This window comes from Rhinopithecus roxellana, chromosome 15, assembly GCF_007565055.1.
Source record: "Rhinopithecus roxellana isolate Shanxi Qingling chromosome 15, ASM756505v1, whole genome shotgun sequence".
Classification (NCBI taxonomy): Eukaryota; Metazoa; Chordata; class Mammalia; order Primates; family Cercopithecidae; genus Rhinopithecus; species Rhinopithecus roxellana.
The window spans coordinates 78,582,185-78,609,779 of NC_044563.1; the positions used below are offsets into that span (position 1 = coordinate 78,582,185).

At 42.3% G+C, this 27,595-nt stretch overlaps 2 protein-coding genes across 2 annotated transcripts in view; both read left to right on the forward strand.

Annotated features, from left to right (window-relative positions):
* Positions 1–16: 16 nt before the first annotated feature.
* Positions 17–9,983, forward strand: CD3G (CD3g molecule). The gene is made up of 7 exons (XM_010367441.2): positions 17–165; positions 5,046–5,069; positions 5,760–5,984; positions 6,556–6,687; positions 7,681–7,724; positions 8,756–8,839; positions 9,479–9,983. The coding sequence occupies exons 1-6, from the start codon at positions 111–113 to the stop codon at positions 8,819–8,821; spliced, it is 546 nt and encodes a 181-aa protein (XP_010365743.1). The 5' UTR covers positions 17–110; the 3' UTR covers positions 8,822–8,839; positions 9,479–9,983.
* A 5,527-nt stretch (positions 9,984–15,510) lies between these two features.
* The window catches only part of UBE4A (ubiquitination factor E4A), a 43,429-nt gene continuing 31,344 nt past the window's right edge, over positions 15,511–27,595 (forward strand). The window contains 4 exon segments of the mRNA XM_010367447.2: positions 15,511–15,604; positions 21,901–22,062; positions 25,785–25,958; positions 26,582–26,694. Of these exon segments, the coding sequence (XP_010365749.1) occupies positions 21,942–22,062; positions 25,785–25,958; positions 26,582–26,694 (408 nt within the window). The 5' untranslated portion in view covers positions 15,511–15,604; positions 21,901–21,941.

Genomic DNA, 27,595 nt, shown 5'->3' on the forward strand with positions numbered 1-27,595 from the left:
CTTCTCTCAAGGGCCCCAGCCCGAACGGTGATGGGCGGAGCCAGTCTAGCTGCTGCACAGGCTGGCTGCTAAGGGCTGCTCTGTATTTTTGCCAGAGGACAGAGACTGACATGGAACAGGGGAAGGGCCTGACTGGCTTCATCCTGGCTATCATTCTTCTTCAAGGTAAGGGCCTACTAGGGGTCTGGCAGCCTGGGGAAGGGCTCAAGGGAAGAACCCATCACTACTGAGACAGGAATATTGGGATCCCTAACCTTGAGCCTACTTCTGCTGTCACCCCTTAGAGTTCAAAGAAGGGCAAAATGGAGCCTCTTAACTGTTCTCTGCTAGAGAGAAACAGTGTCCCATGGAGGAGAAGGAATCCTTGTCTCTGAAAAATGCAAACAGAGTACTTCACTGGCTAAAGAGAGGACCCTGTTACCGCCATCTTAGATTTGAACGCAGCCCAAAAGGGCATAGGCCAGGAAACTAAAAGGAAAAAGTATATGTTCCCTACTTCAGAGCCGGGGGTTAGCAGTCGACCTATGAAACGTCCATTCACTCAGTTGGGCAGTTGGCCAACTGGTCAACAAAGATGGGTGAGATCCTAATATGTGATATGCCATGAGGAAATAAAAATGAATAAAACACTTATGCTCCACAGAACCACAGTCTCATTGGAGAGATTAGTTTTCATGGTGCCAGACTGAGTGTATGGTACAAAATAGGTGCCTGCATGAATACTCCATTGGAAATATCCAACAGGAAGTGGATGAACTGGGTTGATGCCTGGAGTCTGGACATACTGGGAAAGTTAAAACCATAGAATTTGCTGAAGTCACATAAGTACTATACGAGGAAGAGGTGACTGAAGATGGAACAGTGCAGGCACCAATTTTAAGGGGCAGTTAGAGGAAAAAAAAATTCCAGGAAAGAGATAAAAGGAGAATCAAAGAGCTGAAATAATCAAATGTATGCACTACCTTGGAAACCAAGGGAGTAGAGAGCTTCTAGAAGGAGAGAATTACCAAGAGTATAAAATGTTAAAGAAAGCCCACTAATATAAGAATATATTTAAAAGTTTAAGTCTGTGGGATGTGGCAGAATATGCATCATGGGTGATTTAGCACAGTTTCAGTGGGGTATTGAGAGTGGAAGCCAAGTGAAAATTGGTAGAAGGTGAAGGTCAGGTGATGAGGTCAGCAAGAGTAGACTATTCTTTAAAGAAATTTGGATGAGGAGGGAGAAAAGACTGGGTGGTAGGTCGAGGAGGAAGTAGAGTCTAAGAATAAATGTTTCTGAGGGTGAGAGAAACTTGAGCACATTTCTAAGCTAAAGGAGAAGATGATGAGTAGAGCAGGGTCCTGGAGTTGATGGTGGAAGGACAGTGGCAAGAGTGGGGTCAAGGCCGGGCGCGGTGGCTCAAGCCTGTAATCCCAGCACTTTGGGAGGCCGAGACGGGCGGATCACGAGGTCAGGAGATCGAGACCATCCTGGCTAACACGGTGAAACCCCGTCTCTACTAAAAAATACAAAAAACTAGCCGGGCGACGTGGCGGGCGCCTGTAGTTCCAGCTACTCCGGAGGCTGAGGCAGGAGAATGGCATAAACCCAGGAGGTGGAGCTTGCAGTGAGCTGAGATCCGGCCACTGCACTCCAGCCTGGGCAGCAGAGCGAGACTCCGTCTCAAAAAAAAAAAAAAAACCAAGAGTGGGGTCAAGAGCACAGAGGGGAAGGCAACGTTACCCTCTAAGACCAGGAGAAAGGAAGTGCAAACGGCGCTGGCCACAGATAGGTTTATAAAGGGAAAGGAAGCTAAAGGAGAAAGGACAATAACAGCTTCCGTGTTCTAAAAAAATCCAGGTGGGAGGCAATCCCACCTGCAGAAACTGAGCTGGGTGATGGCCGGTTGGGAGACTTGAAGAGGACAGTGAGAGTTTAGAATAGAATTATTTCTGAGAGAAATGGGATGAAAAGTCAGCTAAAGACAACACAGGTTGAGGAGCAACTCTCAAGCCTGGGTGAGGTGGCTGCATATCGTGGAAAGAGCATAGAGTTGAGCAGTAGAAAATCTGAGCTGTGGATCCAGCTTGGACACATAATGAGCTATGTGTACTTGAACAACTCCTCCACTGTCTGGGAGTTCTCATGTCAGCCAATCCAGAAATGTGGCAGGGATGGGCGTGGTGGCTCACGCCTGTAATCCCAGCACTTTGGGAGGTCGAGGCGGGTGGATCACCTGAGGTCAGGAGTTCGAGACCATCCTGGTCAACATGGTAAAACCCCATCTCTACTAAAAATATTTTTAAAATTAGCTGGGCGTAGTGGTGGGCGCCTGTAATCCCAGCTACTCAGGAGGCTGAGGCAGGAGAATTGCTTGAACCCAGGAGATGGAGGTTGCAGTGATCCAACACGGTGCCCACTGCACTCCAGCTTCTGCGACAGCATGAGACTCTGTCTCAAAAAAACAAACAAACAAACAAACAAAAAAAAGAAATGTGGCTATATGACATCTTAAGTCCTAAAAGGAAACCTCACTCAGATATGCAACATTAAAAGATGTCAATGGGCCAGGCACAGTGGCTCAAGGCTATAATCCCAACACTTTGGGAGGCCAGGGAGGGAGGATCATTTGAGACCAGGAGTTTAAGACCAACCTGGGCAAAAGAGGGATACCCTGTGTCTACAAAAACTACAAAAATTAGCCAGGCATGGTGGCATGCACTTATGCCAGCTACTTGGGAAACTGAAGTGGGAGGATTGCTTGAGCCCAGGAGCTCGAGGCTGCAGTGAGTCATGATCGCACTACTGTACTTCAGCCTGAGTGACAGAGCAAGAAAAAAAAAAAAGATGTCTTGAAAAAAATTTAAAAAACTATGTCAACGATCAGTGCAATCTCCTTTCCTGAATCCAATTTAGAATGGGGGATATCTGTCTTCTCTCAGTCTTCTGACCAGGTGGTCAGGAGAATAACTAGTTAGAAACTTCTTTATCTGTTTGTCTTGCTTTTTCTCCCATTTGCTCATTTATTCATTTGCACATTCATTCAACAAATAAAGTTCCTACCATGTTCCAGGCACTGCATTGGATACTGTTCAAAGATAATCCAGCCCTGCATGAGGTTCTAAGACAGTTCACTTCTTTTATTTCCATTATACTTTGACTCATGACCACCTCTCCCTATCACACACACTCCATGACTAGCCACACTACCTCTCTTGTCCTTTTTCAAAGCTGTATCTTATTCAGCTATTCTTTCTACTCAGAATGCCTTTCTCTGTCTGGTATATTCCTGCTTACTCTTCAGGGCCCAGACAAATGTCATTTCCTCTCTTAAGCTTTCCCTGACCCTCACCCTTGGTCAAAATTAATAGCTTCTACCCTTTTTTCATATGCAGTCATATAAGCACTAAAAGATAATGTATATGTTCTATTAAATTAATTGCATATATGTTTTAATTTTTTCACTTCGTCATAAACTTTGGAAGCAGCAGTTGATTCTTCGTATCAGCACTCTTTTCTTTCATAATATCTAATTTTAGGTCATAATAGTGCTCGTTAAATGTTTGGATTAAATCTAATTGAATTGAATCCAAGTGCCAGATCTCTGCAGTATGTCTACCACGCAACTCTACCACCCTAAGGTTTTGTTTGTTTGTTTGTTTGTTTTTGTTTTTTCCAGACAGAGTCTTGCTTTGACACCTAGGCTGGAGTGCAGTGGTGCAATCTCGGCTCACTGCAACCTCCACTTCCCAGGCTCAACTGTTGCTTCCACTTTAGCCTCCTGAGTAGCCGGGACTACAGGTGCATACCACCATGCCAGGCTAATTTTTTTGTATTTCTTTGTAGAGACAGGGTTTCACCACGTTGCCCAGGCTGGTCTCTAACTCCTAGGCTCAAGCAATCTTCCCACCTCAGTGTCCCAAAGTGCTGGGATTACAGGCATGAGCCGCTGCTCCCAGTCAACTCTGAGTTTTGAGACAGATTTGAGGACTAATTGAATAGCTAACTTCCCTGGGACATCCAGGGTTTCTACAAAAAAAGGATCACCAAGGCTGAAGATTTTATAAGGAACTCAGCCTAAAGGCTTTGGACAGTGCACACCCACTCCTTGCCAGGGCATTAGCTTCTCAAGGAGCAGAGTGTTCTCGACTGGATAGGCAATATCCTTACTTACATATATTACAATACAATTCTGATGCTAACCCCCCAAATTAGTGTCAGACCCTACAGGTTAAGAGCATGGTTCCCAACCAGATTGCCCTCACTTTAAATGCCAGCTACAAGTTCAGGGGACCCCAGACCACTCACACTTCTGACAAACTGCCTACAATCTTAAGGATCCCCATGACCCTTCTCATTGATAATTTGATAGAATAACTCACAGAACTTAAGAAAGTGCTGTACTTCCTATTTCAGTTTTACTAAAAAATAAAATCAGAACCAGCTAAATGAAAAGGGCAAGGTCCAGGAGGGTCCCGAACACAGAGCCTCCATGCTTTCTCCCCATGGAATTAGAACACATCACCCCCAGCACTCTCCCACACTCTGCCAGCACATTGTTGGGTTCACCAACCAGGAAGCTCCACCAAGTTTGTACTGAGGTATCTTTACATAGGCATGATTGATTAAATCATTGACCACTTGACTGATCTCAATCTCTAGGTTCCCTTCCTGGGGCTGATACCACTAGTTTCCAAGCTGCAATCCTCTTACCATATGGTTGGTCTTGACCAGCACTATCCTGAGTCATTGCCATGGCATAAACTCAGGTATGGTCTAAGGGTCCACCACAGATAACAAAGCCACTCCTGTCACTCATGAAATTCCAAGGGTTAGAAACACCCTCCCAGGATACCAGGACAAAGATGAGACAAATTATTTATTATCAGCTTGAATTCAGTTGGGTGATCTAGTCTACAATCCAGATAACTAAGTATAGATACTATCATTTTCATGGATTTGGATCTTTCTTCATGTTGGCGTTAAATAACCATGGAAATACTTCAGGGCATCTGAACAACTCCATGCCCAGCTAATACTCTATCTCTCTTCTGTCTTTACAGGTACTTTGGCCCAATCATTTGAAGGTAGGAGACATGGCTTCCTTCTATACTCAGACTCAGAATATTGATGGAAATTTGGCTTCCTACAAGAGTAGTTCTACATGAGCGAACAGTTTAGAATGAATGAAAGGATGAGGATAGATAGGTGATGTCACTATTGTCAACCAAATCAGTGACCTGACATAACCTTCTCTGGGCAGCTTGCCTGTAGCTAAGCATTTAACTGGTCTCTTACAGGAGAAACAGGACCCTAGTAGCTAGACACATCTCAAACTGTGACCCGTGAACCATCAGGTTTTGGTGTCACTTGGGATCCTGACCTCAGTCTCTGTCAATCCTTCTCTTTAGTTCATCTATTCTACCTAAAATGATCTCATCATCTGGTATGCTGTTAGCAGTTTCTTACCTGTACAGTACCTTCCAAATAACATGCCCCCAAATCCCAAAGTTTTACCCCTGCTAATTACAGCAATGTCTCTTTTATTCTTCATCCCCTGATGCAGATATTGGCGTCACCTGAGAGCATGTTAGTACTGCAGAATCTCCCCTCCCCAGAACTACTAAATAGCACCTGAAATTTTAACAAGATCCCCATGTGATTCATGCGCACATCGAAGTTTGTGAAACGTTACTCTAATGATCTCCTGGTAGGCAGAAGCAGGGAGAATTTCAGAGGCAAGATCCTTAATAGAACCATGGCTTTTCTCATTTCAGAAAACCGCAAGCTTAAGGTGTATAACCAAGAAGATGGTTCGGTACTTCTGACTTGTCATGTGAAAAACACAAATATCACATGGTTTAAAGAAGGGAAGATGGTAGACATTCTAACTGCGCATAAAAATAAATGGAATCTGGGAAGTAATGCCAAGGACCCTCGAGGGGTGTATCAGTGTAAAGGATCACAGGACAAGTCAAAAACACTCCAAGTGTATTACAGAAGTATGTAATCCCCTTTGGTCTGTTCGTCGTGAAATTAATCAGTATTTGCTGCTCTGGTGAGCTTTTTGTCTGGAGTGAAAGTGGAAATAGATCCTCAACAGTGAGATTATCACCGGCTCTCTTAATTTCAGCTTGCCTCTTTTAAAATACTATAAGATACTTCCCTCACCCTATTTGAAAAAGCACAGCCAGTCCTGTAAAACTTTTTTATCTTTGGATGGGCTCCATGCATTCGAGCAATTCAGCACCTTCTATAAACTGAGTTGAATGAAGGGGTTGGGGAGACAGGGGCGATCATGAGGTGAGCAGCAGTGAGGACTAGAGCACAGTGGAGCATGAAGAGCATCTAATCTTTGTTCCACATACTCCATGGGCTTCCCCAGGAATCCTGGGGAACTGAGGAACATCAAGATGCATTGAGTTTTGGCGCAAGGACCTTCCCTTGTCCTGCCACCCACAAAGGAATAGCCTGCTGCCCTCCACAGGGGCATTATTGCTGATAGGCAGGAGAAAAAGATCCAGGAAAAACAACTTTCACACTCTGAAGGTTTTTCTCTCCTTTTCCCCACAGTGTGTCAGAACTGCATTGAACTAAATGCAGCCACCATATTGGGCTTTGTCTTTGCCGAAATCATCAGCATTTTCTTCCTTGCTGTTGGGGTCTACTTCATTGCTGGACAGGATGGAGTTCGCCAGTCAAGAGGTAAAAGAATGCTCTCAGATGAGAGATGGGACCACCTGAGACCCTCAGCTTTCCTCCTAACATTACATACCCAATAGAAGAGACTGAGTTGGTGCCTCTTGCTAATGTGCATAGTTGGGTGAGGCTGTATTTCTTTGAGACAGGAGAAAAGGATACTTGGTGTTATCACAGCATGTTCACCTGTCTCAAGATACAACTCCCTCTGATTTATCCTCTGTGTTAAAAAAAAAAAAAAAAAAAAAAAAAACTGGCTGGGCAGGGTGGCTCATGCCTGTAATCCCAACACTTTGGGAGGCCGAGGCGGGCAGATCATGAGGTCAGGAGATCGAGACCATCCTGGCTAACATGGTGTAACCCTGTCTTTACTAAAAATACAAAAAATTAGCTGGGCATGGTGGTGGGTGCCTGTAGTCCCAGCTACTTGGGAGGCTGAGGCAGGAGAATGGCATGAACCCGGGAAGTAAAGTTTGCATGAGCAAAGATCGTGCCACTGCACTCCAGCCTGGGCGACAGGGCAAGACTCCGTCTCAAAAAAAAAAACAAAAAAAAAAACCTATTTTAAGTAAACCCTTACATACAGAAAAGTGAATCACAAGCATACAGCTCAAAAAAAAAAAAAAAAAAAAAAAATTCACAGAGCAAAAACACCCATGCAGTCAGCACATAATTTAAGAAAGACAATATTACCAATGCCGTGGAAGCCCCTCCTGTGGTCACTCCAGCCACTAACCATCCTCAAGAGTGAGCACTGTCCTGACTTCTAACAACAAGGATTAACTTTGCTTGTTTTTGTTTTTGTTCTTTATGTAAGTGGACTCATATACTAAGTATTCTTGTGAGTAGCTTCTTTCACTCAACAACATGCTTATGTGCTTTATCCATACTCTTGTGTGTATATAAAACTCTTATTGTTATTCAGTATTCTATTTTGTGAATATAACCCAATTTATTATGCATTCTACCTTGTGTGGATTCTGTTTCTTTTTTGTGCAGCTTCAGACAAGCAGACTCTGTTGCCCAATGACCAGCTCTACCAGGTAAGGGGATGAAGAACAAAAGAGACATTGCTGTAATTAGAGGGGCATGTTATTTGGAAGATCCTATACAGGTAAGAAACTGCTAACAGCATACCAGATGATGAGATCACTTTGGGTAGAATAGATGAACTAAAGAGAAGGACTGACAGAGACTGAGGTCAGGATCTAGTGAGCACAAGTTGAAGAACACACTGAGAGGGACACACAAAGAAACTCTCGACAGGCCGGGCACTCACTATAGACAGGCCATGGCTCACGCCTATAATTCCAGTACTTTGGGAAGCCGAAACAGGCGAATCACCTGAGGTCAGGAATTCGAGACAAGCCTGGCCAACCTGACGAAACTCTGTCTCTACTAAAAACACACAAAAAATTAACTGGGCTTGGTGATGCACACTTGTAGCCCCAGCTACTCAGGAGGCTGAGGCAAGAGGACCACTTGAACCCAGGAGGTCAAGGTTGCAGTGAGCTGCGGTTGCGCCACTGCACTCCAGCATGGGCAACGGAGTAAGACTCCATCTCAAAAAAAAAAGAAAGGCCGGGCGCGGTGGCTCAAGCCTGTAATCCCAGCACTTTGGGAGGCCGAGACGGGCGGATCACGAGGTCAGGAGATCGAGACCATCCTGGCTAACATGCTGAAACCCCGTCTCTACTAAAAAATACAAAAAAAAAAACTAGCCGGGCGAGGTGGCGGGCGCCTGTAGTCCCAGCTGCTTGGGAGGCTGAGGCAGGAGAATGGCGTAAACCCAGGAGGCGGAGCTTGCAGTGAGCTGAGACCCCGGCCACTGCACTCCAGCCTGGGCGGCAGAGCGAGACTCTGTCTCAAAAAAAAAAAAAAAAAAAAAAAAAGAAAAAGAAAAAGGAAAAGAAAAGAAAAAAGCGCCTCCATCTCCTTTTCCTCTTTCCATCCTCAGGACCATGAAGTACTACCCACTCCAAACTCTCACATATAAAAACATTCAATAAACATGCATCAAATTAATTAATAGAGGATGGAAAAAATGACCTTATGACTGTGCTGTCCTTTCCAGCCCCTCAAGGATCGAGAAGATGACCAGTACAGTCACCTTCAAGGAAACCAGTTGAGGAGGAATTGAACTCAGGACTCAGAGTAGGTGGGTTCTTCAATGCCAGTTCTAATAAAGGACCCTTGCATCAACTGCCCTCCCAATTGCTTCTAAGTCTAGCTCCCTTCCCTAAGCAGCTATAAGGATCAGACTCTGGGGATCAGGGATTGGGAGGTGGTTTGGGGTACTCTTTTCTAAAAATTCTGGGGCCATACTGATTGTCTTGGCCTAGGAAAACATGAATTTTATGTATCTGTAAATCCTGTCAGAGCAGGGCCTCAAGCCATAGAGATGCTGAATATTAATCTTAACCTACATTAGAATTTATTTCTCATTATCTATACCATTAACATTTTGGGCTAATAATTATTTGTGATGAGGGGCTAACCTGTGCATTGTAGGAGTTATGGAAGCATCCCTGGCCTCTCTCCACCAGATGCTGGTAGATTGTCCAGTGTGACAATCAAAAATGTGTCCAGACATTACCAAATGTGTCCAAACATCACCTTCAGGGCAAAATCACCCCTGGTTAAGAACCACTAACCTATATTAACCTTCTAATCAACAAGTCAATCTGTCAGAAGTTACGATTCAATTAATCTTTCTGAAGTTTCTATCAGGAAGACAGGGTGGAAAGCATTATTTGGTTTTTTTGAACCAATTGCAATTTTTCTTTTTTTAATCCAGGTGTTCTCCTTCTATTGAGTTCCCAGAATCAAAGCAATGCATTTTGGAAAGCTCCTAGCAGAGAGACTTTCAGCCCTAAATCTAGACTCAAGCTTCCCAGAGGTGACAAATGGAGAAGAAAGGCCATCAGAGCACATTTGGGGTTTTCTCAAATAAAATAAAAATAAAAACAAGTATGGTGTTTCAGAAGCGCCACCTATTGGAGAAAATTGTAAAAGAAAAATGAAAAGATCAAATAACCCCCCTCGATTTGAATACAATTTTTTGTGTTGTGATTTTTATTTCATTTTTGTATAGACCATAATTCACATGGCTCAAATATTCAGTGAAAGATCTCCCTCCACCACCATGCCCTGCGACCTAGTTGCCCTCTTCAGAGACATACTATTTTTCTTTTTCTTTTTTTTGAGACAGTCTTGCTCTGTCGCCCAGGCTGCTGAAGTGCAGTGGCACCATCTGGGCTCACTGCAACCTCTGCCTCCTGGGTTCAAGCGATTCTCCCACCTCAGCCTCCCGGGCAGCTGGGATTACAGGCACCACCATTACACCCGGCTAATTTTTGCATTTTTAGTAGAGCCAGGGTTTCGCCCTGTTGGCCAGGCTGGTCTGGAACTCCTGACCTCAAGTGATCCGCCCACCTCAGCCTCCCGAAGTGCTGGGATTACAGGTGTGAGCCACCATGCCCGATCATAAAACTAGCTCCTTATATATCTCTCTGGAGGTTTTCTAGGCATATATGAGCACATTCTCAAATACATACTGTCCTCCCTTCCCCTATCTTTTAGACAAATGATATCAAATTATACATCTTGTGAGATTATTGCATACCATTGTATGAAGAACTCCTTTTTAATACAGCCATATTGTACAAATAGACTATGATTTATTTAACCCATTATCTATCAATGGATATTTAAGTTGGTTCCAATCTTTTGCTCTTACAACAATTCTGCAATGACTAACCTTGTGAAATATCATTTTTAAAAATAATTGCATTGAAGCATAATTTACATGCCATTAAATCCACTCATCTTAAGTGATTTCACCTGTTCTCATAAATTTTTAGTAAATTTAAGTAACTGTACAACCATTACCATAATCTGGCTTTAGGACATTTTCTTTTCTTTTTTTTTTTTTTTTTGAGATGGAGTCTTGCTCTGTGGCCCAGGCTGGAGTGCAGTGGCATGATCTCAGCTCACTGCAACCTCCACCTCCCAGGTTCAAGCAATTCTCTTGCCTCAGACTCCCCAGTAGCTAAGACTACAGGCATGCGCCACCTGGCCCAGCTAATTTTTTTGTGTATTTAGTAGAGACAGGGTTTCACCATGTTGGCAGGCTGGTCTCGAATTCCTGACCTCAAATGATCTGCCTCCCTCGGCCTCCCAAAGTGCTGGGATTACAGGCGTGAGCCACCGCGCCGGGCCCGTGACTGTATTTTAATATAGCCATTCTATGGTTTTAATATGGTATTTTATTATGGTCTTAATTTGCATTTCCCTAGAGACTAACCATGCTGAGTACCCTTTCATGTGTTTATTAACCATTCATATATTTTTAGTGAAATGTCTATCCAAATCTTTTGCCCACTTTTAAGTTGGCTTATTTGTCTTCTTTTTTTGCATATATTTTTGATATAAGTCCTTTATCAGATATATGATTTGGAAATATTTTCTACCAATCTGTGGTTTGTTTTCGTTAATGGTGTCTTTCGAAGAGCAAAAGGTTTGAATTTTGAAGTACATTTTATCGATTTTTTTCTTCTATATATTGTGCTTTTGGTATCATGTCTAATAAATTTTTACCAAACCCACAGTTACAAATATTTTCTCCTGTCTTCTTTTTATACTTTTTACAGTTTTATGGTTTTAGCTCTAACAATAAGTCATTTTGAACATACATAAGTCTATTTGTAACAAATACAAATAAATTGAATTGTTGGACACTTGTATTTGCATTTTTAATTTTATTATCTATTGCCAAATTTCACTTTATAGCAGTTGTAAACACACAATACACATACACACAAGTGTATATATATGACACAAGTGTGTGTGTGTGTATATATATATATATATATATACACACACATATATGACAGGGTCTTGCTCTGTTGCTCAGGCTGGAGTGCAGTGGCATGACATTGGCTCACTGCAGCCTCGACTGCCCAGGCTCAAGCAATTCTCCTACTTCAGCCTCCTGAGTAGCTGAGATTTCAGGCGTGTGCCACTATATCCAGCTAATTGTTTAATTTTTTTTTATATAGAGACAGGGTCTCACTATGTTGCTCAGGCCAGTCTCAAACTCTTGGGGTCAAGTGATCCTCCCACCTCATCCTCCCAAAGTGCTGGGATTACAGGTGTGAGCTACTGTGCCCAGCCAGGTTGTACCAATATATACTACCAATAACAATAAACAAAAGTGCCAGTTACTCCATACATGTTCCAACAGTGTATTATTAACCTTTTGAAACATGCCAACCTGAATGGCCTCTCACTATAATTTCAGTTTACATTTTTCTTATTAAAAATTGGAGGCTGAGGCCGGGCGCGGTGGCTCAAGCCTGTAATCCCAGCACTTTGGGAGGCCGAGACGGGCGGATCACGAGGTCAGGAGATCGAGACCATCCTGGCTAACACGGTGAAACCCCGTCTCTACTAAAAATACAAAAAACTAGCCGGGCGTGGTGGCGGACGCCTGTAGTCCCAGCTACTCGGGAGGCTGAGGCAGGAGAATGGCGGGAACCCGGGAGGCGGAGCTTGCAGTGAGCCGAGATTGCGCCACTGCACTCCAGCCTGGGCAACAGAGCGAGACTCCGTCTCAAAAAAAAAAAAAAAAAAATTGGAGGCTGGGTGTGGTGGCTCACACCTATAATCCCAGCACTTTGGGAGGCCAAGGCGGGCGGATCACCTGAGGCCAGTAGTTCGAGACCAGCCTAGCCAACATGGCAAAACCCTGTCTCTACTAAAAATACAAAAAATAAGCTGGGTGTGGTGGTGGGTACCTGTAACCCCAGTTACTCAGGAGGCTGAGGCAGGAGAATTGTTTGAACCTGGGAGGTGGAGGCTGCAGTGAGCCAAGATTGCACTATTTGCACTCTAGCCTGGGCAATAAGAGTGAAACTCCACTTCAAAAAAAAACTGGAGTAAACCATTTGTTTTTCCTTCTCATGATATATAAGTTCACATCTTTGGTCTTTTTCTTACTGACTTACACTAACCCCTTACATATTTGGGAAACTAGGTCTTTTGTGATATTAGTTGCAAGTCTTTTTCCAACTTTATGTGTTTTTTAACTTTGCTTATGGTTAGTTTTTCATGCACACTTTATAATTATTTGCATGTAGTAGAATTCACTGGTCTCTTATGACCTCTAGGTTATGTTTAATATTTAGAAAGTCTTCCTCCATTTTAAAATTATGCCTTTTTTAAAAGTTCCCCCATGAATTCCTCTAGCATTTTTATGGTTTTATTTTATGCATTTATATCTTTGACCCATCTTGAATTGATGTTAGCATCAGATCTAATGTAGTAACCAACTTTAAATACAGATAGTTACCCAGTTATTCCAGAAATATTATTGAATGATTCATGTTGTGTCCATCAATTTTAAATGCTGTTACAACCCAACTTACCAGATTATAGCTCCAAGAAGGAAAAGACTTATATTTTTTCACTACGGTATCTTTAGGAACTAGAACAGTGGTAGGCACATTAAGACTGCCCAGGGCTTTTTGTGTGTGTGTAGTAAAAGATATATAACCTAAAATTTACCATTTTAATCTTTTCCTTTTTCTTTTTCTTTTCTTTTTTTTTTTTTTTTTTTTTTTTTTGAGACAGAGTCTCACTCTGTCATCCAGGCACTCTAGTGCAGTGGCACGATCTCAGCTCACTGCAACCTCTTCCTCCCGAGTTCAAGTGATTCTCCTGCCTCAGCCTCCCAAGTAGCTGAGATTACAGGCGCACATCAACACGCTCAGCTAATTTTTGTATTTTTAGTAGAGACAGCGTTTCACTACGTTGGCCAGGCTGGTCTCGAACTCCTGACTTCAAGTGATCTGCCCACCTCAGCTTCCCATAGTGCTGGAATTACAGGCATGAGCCACTGCACCCAAACCCATTTTAACTATTTTTAAGTATACCATTCAATGGTATTAAATATATCCACAATGTGTAGCCATCATCACTACCCATTTCAGAACTTTTTCATCATCCCAAACAGAAACTTGGTACCCATTAGACAATAACTCACATTCCCCTCTCCCTCCAATCCCTGGTGACCTCTATTATACTTTCTCACTCAAGGAATGTGCCTATTCTGGGTACCACATATAAATTGAATCAAACAGTATTTAGTCCTTTCTGTCTGGCTCATTTCACTTAGCATAGCATTTCCAAGGTTCATCAATGTTTCAGCATGTATCAGAACTTCATTCTTTTTCAAGGCTGAATAAGTCATCTGTAGCTATATACCATATTTTGTTTATGCATTCATCTGTTGATGGACATTCTGGGTTGTTTCCACCTTTTGGTTATTATGAATAATGCTACTGTAAACATAGGTATACAAGTATCTGAGTTCCTTCTTTCAGTTATTTTGAACATCTATGTCAAAGCGGAATTGCTTGATCATATGGTTATACTATGTTTAACTTTTTGAGGAATCATCAAACTGTTTTTCCAAAAAGTCTGGACTATTCAACATTGCCATGAGCAATGCATAGGGTTTCAATTTCTCCACATCTGCCAACAATTACTTTCCTTTTTTTTATATATAATAGCTATCCTAGTAGGTATTAAGTGGTATCTCATGATTTTTATTCTCATTTCCCTAAAGACTAGCGATGTTGAGCACTCTTTCATATGCTTATCCACAATTTGTACAGTTGGCCTTCCATATCTGTGGACTCTGCATCTATGGATTCAACCAACCATGAATTGGAAATATTCCAAAACAAATTTCATCTGTACTGAGCATGTACAGACTTTTTGTCATTATTCCTTAAACAATACAACACTATTTAGATTTACATTGTATTAGGTATCATAAGTGATCTAGAGATGACTTAGTCATCTCTAGGATGACACAGGAGGATGTGCATAGTTTATATGCAAATACTGCATCATTTTATATAAGGAACTTGAGCATCCATGGATTTTGGTATCCAGGGGGTCCTGAAACAAATCCCCCACAGGTACCAAGTGGATAGTTATTCTCTTGGAATGTATCTTCTTTGGAGAAATGTCTATTCAAGTCCTTTGCCCTTTTTTGAACTGAACTGCTTGGGGTTTTTTTGTTCATTATATATTTTAGATACTAATCATTTATCAGATATATGAGTTGCAACTATTTTCTCTCATTCTGTGAATTTTCACTTGCACAGCCCTTTTAACTCTTGAAAATTATTTCCTTTATTATTTATGTGTATCCTGATCTCTTGCCCTCGTGATCCACCCATCTCGGCCTCCCAAAGTGCTGGGATTACAGGCGTGAGCCACTGTGCCCGGCCATTTATGTGTATTTCAAAAACAACCTTGTAGGATGTATACCATCTCCACAGAGGAGAAAACTGAAATCCAATCAAAGATAGCACACTCCAAAGATTGCTCCGAAGACAGCACAATAACAAACTTTTAGTTGTTATTGCTGTTAGTGTCATCCCTTTGAATAACAGAGAGTAACAGAAGCTGCTTCAAAAAGGTATAGGACTGGTGGGAAAATAAGACAGCAGACCCCCAACAGAGGTTGCGAGCGGAGCCAGGAATCACAGAGTTTTATCTGCCCTCGGTACGCTGGTTTCCAAAACCCAGCCTCATATTCCACACTCCAAAGCGCACTGCCAGGTGGACCCACTCCCGTCCCCACAATCCTACCTCAAGGCTACTTCCTGCCACTTCCGCCCCGCCTCCAGTCCGCAGCTATACAGCTAGCGCATGCGCTGTAGGAGGATTTGCACACCAGTCCCCCCCGGGTGAGCCTGCACACGGTACTTCCGGCGCGGAGATAAACTCCCACGAGCCCCGGCGCTTGTTGATGATGTAACTTCCGGTTGCTGTGCTGAGTCGGAAGTGGGAACCCTTCGGCCACTAAGATTCTGTCGTGTCGTCGCTGCTGGTCCTTCAGGCTCTGGTAAGACAGACGATAGCTTCAGGGGACGGGATCATTGACTTTGCGTTGTGATATTTTCTGCTAGTCCAATGCCAATTCATGCCTGTTCACTCTTATCTTCTCCAAATTCCTTCTCCTGTGCTTTCCTAACCAGGCACCTTCTCTTTCTTGAACTTCGACCCTTTCTGATTTGGAACCCCTTACAGTGCCCCAGCTTCTGATGTCTCTCTGTACATTTCTGTCCCCATCTTTACCAAGCCACTCCTGGACAGGCCGGAGCGCTATCATTGCATTATCTTTTGACTTAATTTCTCTAGAACGTGCCCCAGGCGGGTGGATCTCCCTCCTTCCTGCGAATCCCTTATGGAACATGGAAGGATCAAATATGAAGAATAGATAACAAATAGGCAGATGCCAAGAAGATAAGATTAATCGCGAGTCGTAAGCAAACCAGTTGGATGCATACATCAGGGTGTTGACATTTCTTAAGGCAGGTGATGAGTTCACCTCAGATCTTGGATCATTCTGCTTCATGTGTCCTTGGGTTTAGAAGACACTTCTAAAATTGAGTGACCATGCCTCATGACCTTATATTTGATGAGCCTTCCCTTTAGGTTCAGTTGTATGCCCTGAGAGCAAGCATATGTTTAGTCTCGCTGTCATTTACTGTTTTGGCCTCACGTGGAAGCCCACCTGCGATAAAATGGGATCCAAGAAGGACTGCTGTCTGCTTTTTGACTTGAGATCCTTCTAGGTTGCAGATAGATGTGTTGATGGAATTTTGTTGCCTCATTCGTCTGGCCTGATAGTGTTAGGTGAAACATATGACAACGAAAATTGTTTTTTAATTTATATTTTAAATTGATATTTTAATTTATATTTTAAATCGATATATGTATTATTTACCAGGGCACAGACCTTATGGGAGAATATGATTTGATAGAGCTTGATTTTGACAATCCCAGTTTTACAAAGTGTTCCAGATATTTCTGTTTAAAAACAATACCAGCCGGGCGCAGTGGCTCACGCCTGTAATCCCAGCACTTTGGGAGGCCAAGGCGGGCGGATCACGAGGTCAGGAGATCGAGACCATCCTGGCTAACAAGGTGAAACCTCGTGTCTACTAAAAATACAAAAAATTAGCCGGGCGTGGTGGTGGACGCCTGTAGTCCCAGCTACTCGGGAGGCTGAGGCAGGAGAATGGCGTGAACCCGGGAGGCGGAGCTTGCAGTGAGCCGAGATCGCGCCACTGCACTCCAGCCTGGGTGACAGAGCAAGATTCCTTCTCAAAAAAAAAAAAAAAAATACCAAGTCTGATGTTAACACAGTTGTGTGTTCTTGAGAGCTGACAATGGTCTCTTTAAAGGATTAGTGGTACTATTCATAAACAAAAGCTTGAATCAGGAGGAAGTGACAGAATTTTGTAGGACAGCTATTATAGATATAGATCTTTGCAGCAAGTATATCAGAGTGAAACTTGTTTTCAAGGAGGACATATTTTAAAAGAATCAAATCCAAAAGCTTCTAAGGATTGGTAGTTGTACCATCCCAAAGTGTCTGACAACAGGATAGTGTTGTATCTCTGTATGGTGTTGAAAATAGGAAAAAACATGTATACACATATATGTGTGTATATATATTCACACACATATATATGTGTGTGTGTGTGTGTGTGTGTGTGTATATATATATATATATTTTTTTTTTTTGGGGGGGACAGAGTCTGGCTCTGTCGCCCAGGCTCTGCTCTGGAGTGCAGTGGCGTGATCTCAGCTCATGGCAACCTCCATCTCCCAGTTTAAAGTGATTCTCCTGCCTCAGCCTCCCAAGCAACTGGGATTACAGCCTGGCTAAGGCGTGGTGGTGTGCGCCTGTAATCACTTTTAGTAGGATTTCACCACATTGGCCAGGCTGGTCTCAAACTCCTGACTTCAAGTAATCTGTCCACCTTGGCCTCCCAAAGTGCTGGAATTACAGGCGTGACATATTGCACCCGGCCCTGAAAATAGGAGATTATAAATCCCGAGTGACATTATTGAATATTAACCAAAATATTTAGGTTTCATTTTATCAGACCTTTAGAGTGGGTGATTATCTAGGTACTCTTATTTATTTTGGTAAGTCCATTGAACAAATCTAAAGTTTGTACACAGATTTGACGTACCTGTGAAAAAGATGAGCTTAGTGAAAGGTAGGTGAGAACCTTTTTGTTTTTCACAGATAGTAGAGATGACAACAGAGACTTATTTCCATCCACCATTCTACACATGCCAAGATACCAAAGAACCAGCGTCTAGCCTGGTAGCTTGACCTTCCACTGCAACCTAAGACAAGTAGTAAAGCCCTTACCTTGAAGTAGGATCATGGTCACGGTGATGCTGTTGATTACAAGGAGTTCAGAAAGAACTACGTGTAAGACTGAAGCCATTCAATAACTACTTATTTAGGATTGTGTGATTGTGATGTATAATGCTAGACACAGAAGAGAGAATAATCAGATATGAACATGTAATCAGAAGAGCTTACAGCCTAGCAATACAGAAGATCTGCTTAGAAATACAATGCAGAAAGTTTAAACTCCTAGTAAAAATAGAGGTAAAATGTAGAAAGCTAGCTTCTTTATACAGTACAACAGTATAGTATTGAGAAAGAAGGAAGTAATGCAATTTATGGTGATAAATTCTTCTTGTTTATCTTGGTAGTCTTTTTTTTTTTTTTTTTTTTTTTGAGACAGTTTCCCTCTGTTGCCTAGGCTGGAATGCAGTGGCATGATCTTGGCTCACTGCAACCTCTGCCTCCCAGGTTCAAGCGATTCTCCTGCCTCAGCCTCCTGGGTAGCTGGGATTACAGGTGCACGCCACCACACCTGGCTACATTTTTTTGTGTTTTTAGTAGAGATGGGGTTTCACCATGTTGGTCAGGCGGGTCTCGAACTCCTGACCTCATGTTCTGCCCGCCTTGGCCTCCCAAAGTGCTGGGATTATAAGCATGACCCACCGTGCCCGGCCTTCTTGATAGTCTTAAGAGCTTCCCTGTCATATATGCCGTATTCCTGGCTTTCAGCTTTCTTTCTGCTTATGTGTTGCAGGTGATCCATGTCCTTTGTAATAATCTGGCCACTTTTCAGTTGTGTTTTAAAAAACATCAAACTGGTTTAGGCATTTAGGGAAATTTTATTGGTTTTTATAACTGAAAAGTCCAGACTTCTCTTTCCATCTCTCAATTCTATTTTCTAGTGTATGTTGGCTTGGTTTTAGGCTAGGCCTTTTCTAAATGGTGTAAAGATGGCAACTCTAACTTACCGGCCTAGCATCTCAAGCAGGAAAAAGCTCACTTTTCTGTAGGTTCAACTGAAGTCATGAAGCTGGTATTCACTGACTCTGTTAGGCATCCATGGTGTCTTTTGCCCACTCCTGGATCAATTGCTTTGGCCGGAAAATGCTGTATTCTTTTTAGCCCAGCCAGACTTGTATGTTCATTCCTGGGACTAGTGGGTGAAGTCAACCCCTTCTGAACTGGTCAACCTCTTCTGGATTGAGTGGAGTGGATACCCAAAGGAAAAAATGAATGTGATGTTTTAGAGAGAAAAATAACAAGAGCTCAGTATACTTTTTAAAAATACCTCTGGGATTTGAGGTATTTTAGGATGGAAGTAGAAGGGTGGTCAGCTAACAATAAGACAATTCTTGGTGGTTTTACATTAACTAGAGGAAATAATTAAACTTATGCAGTAATTACATGGGGAAAAGCCCCCTCATTAATTTCAATACTAAATATGGTATCTTTCCCTTTTTGCATTATTAAGCTTGACTAAAATATACAGAGCAGGCTGGGCGCGGTGGCTCAAGCCTGTAATCCCAGCACTTTGGGAGGCCAAGACGGGCGGATCACGAGGTCAGGAGATCGAGACCATCCTGGCTAACATGGTGAAACCCAGTCTCTACTAAAAAAATACAAAAAACTAGCTGGGCGAGATGGCGGGCGCCTGTAGTCCCAGCTACTCAGGAGGCTGAGGCAGGAGAATGGCGTAAACCCGGGAGGCGGAGCTTGCAGCGAGCTGAGATCTGGCCACTGCACTCCAGCCTGGGTGACAGAGCAAGACTCCGTCTCAAATAAATAAATAAATAAATAAATAAATAAATAAATAAAGCGGACTCTGTCTCAAATAAATAAATAAATAAAATATACATAGCAAAAAATAAAATACAGAAGGCTAAGTGCAGTGACTCATGCTTATAATCCCAGCACTTTGGGAGGCCAAGGTGGGAGGATCACTTGAGGTCAGGAGTTCAAGACCAGCCTGGCCAACATGGTGATACCCCATCTCTACTAAAAATCCAAATAACAGTTAAATTCCTTGAAGCAGTAAAGCTTTGAGCTGCACTGAGAGGAGACTAGACTGCCTAAGTCATTACAGCTAATTAGCGTTAGCTCTTGTGTGGAAAAAATGGCAGAGGAGCATGAAGCAAGTGCTGAAGATGCCTCAGAATTGTCAAGAAATGTTATAAATCATCTCTTTCTCTGGTAAATAAGGGTAACTTTTTCGACCACATTAGTTTTTGGGTTTTTTGGTTTTTTTTTTGAGACGAAGTCTCGCTCTGTCACCCAGGTTGAAGTGCAGTGGTGCAATCTCGGCTCTCTGCAACCTCCGCCTCCCAAGTTCAAGCAATTCTCCTGCCTCAGCCTCCCACCTCCCAAGTAGCTGGGATTACAGGCACCTGCCAGCCACCACGCCTGGCTAATTTTCGTGTTTTAGTAGAGATGGTGTTTCAGCATGTTGGCCAGGCTGGTCTTGAACTCCTGACCTCAGGTGATCCACCTGCCTCAGCCTCCCAAGGTACTGGGATTGCAGGCATGAGCCACTGCACCTGACCCACATTAACTTTTGTTAATATGATCCTGTGAGGAGTCTTGCCTCAATAAACTAAAGGTAGATCAAATGTTCTTTTTTTCTTCCTTTATACCCCTACCCCCACTATTTCTAAGGTCTCTGTCCTTGTAGCAATTCAAGATCCTTGTGAGCAAAATATTCATGCCCTTTGTCTCTTCCCACCCTTTTCAGGGTTGTATTTAATATTTCTTTTTTTCTTTTTTTTTTTTTTTGAGACGGAGTCTTGCTCTGTCGCCCAGGCTGGAGTGCAATGGCGCGATCTCCACTCACTGCAAGCTCCGCCTCCCGGGTTCACGCCATTCTCCTGCCTCAGCCTCCCGAGTAGCTGGGACTACAGGCGCCTGCCACCACGCCCGGCTAATTTTTGTATTTTTAGTAGAGACGGGGTTTCATCGTGTTAGTCAGGATGGTCTCGATCTCCTGACCTCATGATCCGCCCGTCTCGGCCTCCCAAAGTGCTGGGATTATAGGCATGAGCCACCGCGCCTGGCTTGTATTTAATATTTCTATGTCATGGCTTTAAAATTTCAGAAAGGGGAGAAAGCCTTTCAGGGAGCCCTGCTTATTCTGTTGTGCCACTGAGTTCCCTTGGTCTCGAATGAGGAAATGTAATCAGAAGAGTGTGAATGCAGGCTCAGTCAGCTCTACTAAACACCTTTGAGGTGTATATATTTCATATTACACAGTAGACCTGACCGTTGAAATTTGTGTTTCTTCAGTATTATTTCAAGAAATCAGGTAAACAGCGAAGGTTAGATATAGCATGAAGCAAAGACCATTTAATTTTTAATGGAAGAAATATCAGTATTTTTAAGCCTAGAAATAAATAGATTGCTTAATCTATGTTAAAAACCCACAACATACAGCTAAACTGCTTCCAGACCTGATTGCCAGAGTCCAAATCTAAGACATGGTTTTTACTTAATTTATATGTAGCTGAGGAATTTCCAGCCCCAGCCCTAAGTCATAGAAGTGCCTTGTCCTCGCCCCAGTTAATGAGAACTAGACTGCCAGCTTAATAATTCTTGGGAAATCCATAATTCTTGTCTTATTATTTTTCAGTGCCACATTGTTATTACGATTAGTAGGTGAGTTCTCTCTTTGACTTCAATAATTCTTTCCACTTAACCTATTTTCTTAAAGGTATAGCAAATGAAAGCATGTCAACAGATAAATGCATTCCAGCTGAAAATGTTTTAGACTTTTTAGTTTTAGCTATCCCCAAATCAAGCCAGTGAATCCAGCTGGTAGGTTTGTAACCATTTTGCCAAAAACGTCTTGAGTTTGGGGACAGGAATTGGAAAATCTTAACCCAAAGTCTTTTTAAATGTGTTGTATTTGAGAAATGGGAAAAGAAACAATCACAGGCATATTACAGCTATTGTGTTATCTGCCCTCTTGTGTCTAATACCTGTCCTTTGAACAGCCCCTCCCCCTAGGTCTGGATGGAGGATACCTTAAAGTGAAATGACAGACCAGGAGAATAACAACAACATCTCAAGTAACCCCTTTGCTGCTCTTTTTGGCTCCCTGGCTGATGCCAAACAGTTTGCGGCAATCCAAAAAGAGCAGCTGAAGCAACAATCTGGTAAGTAGAGGAGCCAATAGCAGCAGATATGATGACCTAGAATGGGGTCTTCCCAAATTAAGTTTCTTTGAGTCCTTAATTGCAATTGGAATTTAAGTTTGGGACAAAAGTTGGTTTTTGTTTGTTTGTTTAGAGCAGAAATTGGGGTTTTTTGTTTGTTCGTTTTTGTTGTTGGTTTTATTTTGAGTCCCTCCCCTCCCCTGTCCTCTCCACTGTGCAAAAAGAGACCAGATAACAGGTGGTTCCATAGTAACAGATGCCAGTTGTGATCCCAAAGCTGTCAGGCTGTTTTCTTTAAAAGAAAAAAAAAATAACCTAGTAAAAGCTATTTAAATAAATGTTTTTAACATAGGACACTGAGGTGGTAAGTGTAGGTGTAGAAAGCAAGTCATGTGTAGCTATAGAAAGTAGATGTAAAAGGAAGAACTATAAAAGCTTTTTTGACCTGTAGGCAAATGAGACTTGTTCTTAAGCTCAGCACTTCAAAGGCCCTCCCAAGCAAAGTGCTTCTTCTATTCCAATGAGTGGCATCGTTTGTAGCTTAGTCCTGTTAGGACAGACTTTTTAAAAAATCTGATCCTTAGCCTTACTGTGAAAAAAATCAGAATAACATCTCACTAATCAGAAAAAATGGTTTTCTTTCTGGGACCAAATTTAAAATCAAGTCCAGCTTCCTCCTATAAGGAGCATATACACTAGAAGAATTAGGATTTTTCTCAAATATGTTAGTCTTCTGGAGATACTCACAATCTTTCAAACCAGAAATTGCTCCCCTTCTCTCTCTGAAAAGAATAATAGTGTTTTTCTTTTGAGAGAAGGAGAAGTGTTTGCATTTTCCCTTTGTTTATTTTTTTAAAAAAACATTCAGGTGCATAGCTGACTTTTGGCCTTTCAGAAAGGGCTGAAGAAAAAAGAGGTAAAGGCAAGACAGATGAGTGATGGATGCAAGGGAAAAACAAAGTCAGTGTTGATTTTTTTTAAGATGATGTTTTCAGTCTCTGAAATCTCTCCTAGAATTCTATGATACGGGCCCAGAATGGGAAACTGGTTTAGAAGATTGTAGGGGAGAAAGCAGAGTGAAAAATAGGAAAAATAAGGAATGAGAAAGTATGATTTATGAGTATGTGGCTGAAGGAAATTTTGCCAAACAGATTCTTCGCTTCTGTCACCATTGGAGGTCAGAGAAGAACTCAACAGTGTAGCAGCTGAGCAACAGAACGCTTGTCCTTCTGGCTATAAACAGACATAAATCTGGCTAGAGTTGGAAGCATTGCAGGCACATGCCCTTCTGTTACTATTTTGGCACCTCTTCATCTTAGTTTGTTTACACTGAGTTTATCATGCCACCAGAGCCAACCTGTTTCCACTAGCAATTAGTACTTTGCCAAAACCTTTGGCTTCCTATATTGAGCTTATACTCACCACACTGAAACAACTCTTACTTTGAGAGTTTTACACGGACTTTCAGAGTAACCATTCTGTCAATAGAGAAAAGTAGATATAGACTCATATGTGGCGTATAGTGAATCACATTACTTTTATGTAGTCATTCAACATGAATGATGGGGCCGGGCACAGTGGCTCGCGCCTGTAATCCCAGCTCTTTGGGAGGCCTAGGTGGGCAGATCACTGGAGGTCAGGAGTTCGAGACCAGCCTGGCCAACATGACAAAACCCCATCTCTACTAAAAATAAAAATTAGCCAGGCGTGATGGCAGGCGCCTGTAATCCCAGCATTTTGGGAGGCCGAGGTGGGCGGATCGCCTGAGGTCAGGAGTTTGAGATCAGGCTGGCCAACATGGTGAAACCCCATCTCTGCTAAAATTACTAAAATTAGCCAGATGTGGTGGTGGGTGCCTGTAGACCCAACTACTTGGCTGAGGCAGGAGAATCGCTTGAACCTGGGAGGCGGAGGTTGCAGCGAGCCAGGATCACACCACTGCACTCCAGCCTGGGCGACAGAGTGAGACTCCATCTCAAAAAAAAAAAATTCAAAGGATGGAAGCAGATTTTGAGGACAGAAGTTTTTTTAAAAAAATAAAAATAGAAGGAATTTCATCAATAAGAAAAGAAGAACAAGAAAGAAAAAAAGGTACAAAAGATGTGACAGACAACTTATAACCAAATGATTAAAAAATTTATTATCATCAATCATTAGAGAAATGCCAATTAAAACAACCATTAAATAGTTTTTGGCCGGACGCGGTGGCTCAAGCCTGTAATCCCAGCACTTTGGGAGGCCGAGACGGGCGGATCACGAGACCATCCTGGCTGACATGGTGAAACCTCGTCTCTACTAAAAACATACAAAAACTAGCCGGGCGAGGTGGCGGGCGCCTGTAGTCCCAGCTACTCGGGAGGCTGAGGCAGGAGAATGGCGTAAACCCGGGAGGCGGAGCTTGCAGTGAGCTGAGATCCGGCCACTCACTCCAGCCCGGGCGACAGAGCAAGACTCCGTCTCAAAAAAAAAAAAAAAATAGTTTTTTTACCTATAAAATGTGTGAAGATTCAAACAGGCACTCTCTTATATACTGTTGGGTTTGCATGCAAATCAGAACAGTTTCTTTGAGGGTAACTTGGTAGTAAATGTTAACTTTTTTTTTTTTTGAGACGAAGTCTCGCTCTGTCACCCAGGCTGGAAGGCAGTGGCACGATATCGGCTCACTGCAACCTCTGCCGCCCAGGTTTAAGCGATTCTGCTGCCTCAGCCTCCCAAGTAGCTGGGACTACAGGTGTGTGCCACCATACCTGGCTAATTTTTTGTATTTTTTAGTAGAGATGGAGTTTCACCATGTTAACCAGGATGGTCTCAATCTCCTGACCTCGTGATCCGCCCGCCTTGGCCTCCCAAAGTGCTGGGATTATAGGCGTGAGCCACTGTGCCTGGCAGTAAATGTTAACTTTTTAAATGTTCAAGCTCTTTCATCCAGCAGTTCTGCTACTGTGAATTTATCCTATAGAAATACTCATACAAGTAAACAAAAAGAGTTAAGTTGTATTCAGTGCAGGATTTAAAATCATGAAATATTAGAAACAACCCTATTGTTCATCAGTTGGAAAGTAGCTACATAAATCACAGGGCATGCAAGAGATATGATACAATACAGCCATTAAAAAGAATGAGGTAGGCCTCTAAATGGCCTAACAGGGAAAGGCGTTGGTGCTGATTAAAAGGCAAGCTGAAAAGAGCTATGTATAGTATCCCATTTTTAAAAAAAAATTAAAAAGATAGTAATGACTATTAGCACCAGAATAGAAAAAATTCCTGAACACTGTTAAGTGTCTTTAGGGAATTGGTTCAGGAGACTTTCTCTACTATATTTTTCTGTACAGTTAAGAACTATTAAAACAAATGTGATCTCTTAAAATCAGGGAGAAAAGCCATACATTTAAAATAATTAAAGGCATTTTGATCTATTAGGCAATTCTTTGTTCACTAGGATTCTGTAGAGAAGATAACATATTGCTATTTCTGGCAGTGTGGAGTATAATTATGGATAGAAATAAAACTTTTGCTTTGTAAAATGTGGTAGGATTTATAGCCAGGAATTTCAAAACCCTGTACTTAACTTCCCTGACTTGAGATGTTCACTAATTAGATGATTAGCTTGTTTTACATCCAATATTATCATCCTCTTGGTTACATTTATTATTTTTGGTAGTATGCTTGATTCTCTCTTAAAGAAAGGGTTGTAACATTTAACAGTATACATTTTCTGGCAGATGAACTCCCAGCTAGTCCAGATGACTCGGATAATAGCGTGTCAGAGAGCCTGGATGAATTCGATTACTCTGTGGCTGAGATTAGCCGCTCATTCCGATCACAGCAAGAAATATGTGAGCAACTCAACATCAATCACATGATCCAAAGGATCTTCCTTATTACTCTGGACAACAGTGAGTTACAAACTTGTAGCCAATCTCTTCATGATTCTACCCTTCCTATTTGAGCGTGGGCTAGGGGCTTGCTCTTAGAAACCGATCACAGCTAATGGTTAGATACAAACCTACTCACTGCACTCCCTGAAACTCAGGCTTTATATTTCAGTGAAACTTTTGGTATGACCTAAAAACAGTATTTAGACACAGATCTGTTGTTCCCGTTTCAATACTGACTGCACTATATAGCTACTTGCCTTTACTACCTTAAAAGGGACATGGAATGGTAGCCAAACTGATTTTCTTCTCAGAGGTAACCTGAATATTCAGATGGGAGCCCTCAGAGGCATCAGAGAGCGTTTGCCCTCTGTGCCCTGTCTGTGGTTAAACCCCAAGGTTGGTACTAATGTCTGGGATTTACTCTTTAAATGTCATGATGCTAGGTTTATAACAAATCCCATTCTCTATGACTAGAGGGGAAAAAAAAAAAGATTTGAATCTTTAGATGTTGCTTTGTGTATCAGGATCATTCTGGTATTCCTGAGTCAGATTTGCAGTTCAAGAGTGATGCTGTCAAGATCAGTTGTCTGTATAAGACAAAAGCGTAATCCTTAACCTATCATATTGAAACTATTTCCCAGGTGATCCCAGCTTGAAAAGCGGGAATGGCATCCCCAGCCGTTGTGTGTATTTGGAAGAAATGGCAGTAGAGCTAGAAGATCAAGACTGGCTCGATATGAGCAACGTTGAGCAGGTAATATTCTTATGTTCCTAATGTGTACCCTTAGCAAAAATTAGCTATGCACCTGAACTCTGCTCACTGTTCTCCAACTTATGCTTGTGTCGATATGTCCATCCATGTCTCTTTTTTTTTTTTTTTTTTAACCAGTAGAAGGCCAATTAACCTGGATGTGCATCTCTAACATTGTGGTGTTCCTCTTTTGGAATCTTTTTATCTACCATGGCCACATGTCCAAATCTACCCATCCTCTAAGAACCAGTTAAAATGCCTTCTTAATTACAAAACCTTGGCCAGGCACATTGACTCACGCCTGTAATCCCAGCACTTTGGGAGGCCGAGGCAGGTGGATCACGAGGTCAGGAGATCGAGACCATCCTGGCTAACACAGTGAAACCCCATCTCTACTAAAAATACAAAAAATTAGCTGGGCATGGTGGTAGGTGCTTGTAGTCCCAGCTACTTGGGAGGCTGAGGCAGGAGAATGGTTTAAACCCAGGAGGTGGAGGTTGCAATGAGCCGAGATCACACCACTGCACTCCAGCCTGGACAACAGAGCAAGACTCTATCTCAAAAAAAAAAAAAAAATTACAAAGCCTTGCCAAATAAAAGTGTTACTCCCTTCTCTGGGTACCTAGAATAATCAGCCTCTGAATCTCTTATGGAATTGTCACTTTCTATCTCATGTTGCAGCTTTCTTATGTACCTGTCTTATCTCCCCTATTAAACTTAAGTTCTTAAGGACAAGGCTCATCACTTTTTCTTCTTTATATCCTTTCTATCTTAGTCTGTTTTGTGTTGCTATAAAAGAATACCTGTGACTGGGCACAGTGGCTCACACCTGTAATCCCAGCACTTTGGGAGGATCTCTTCAGGCCAAGAGTTACCAGCCCTGGCAACACAACAAGACCATGTT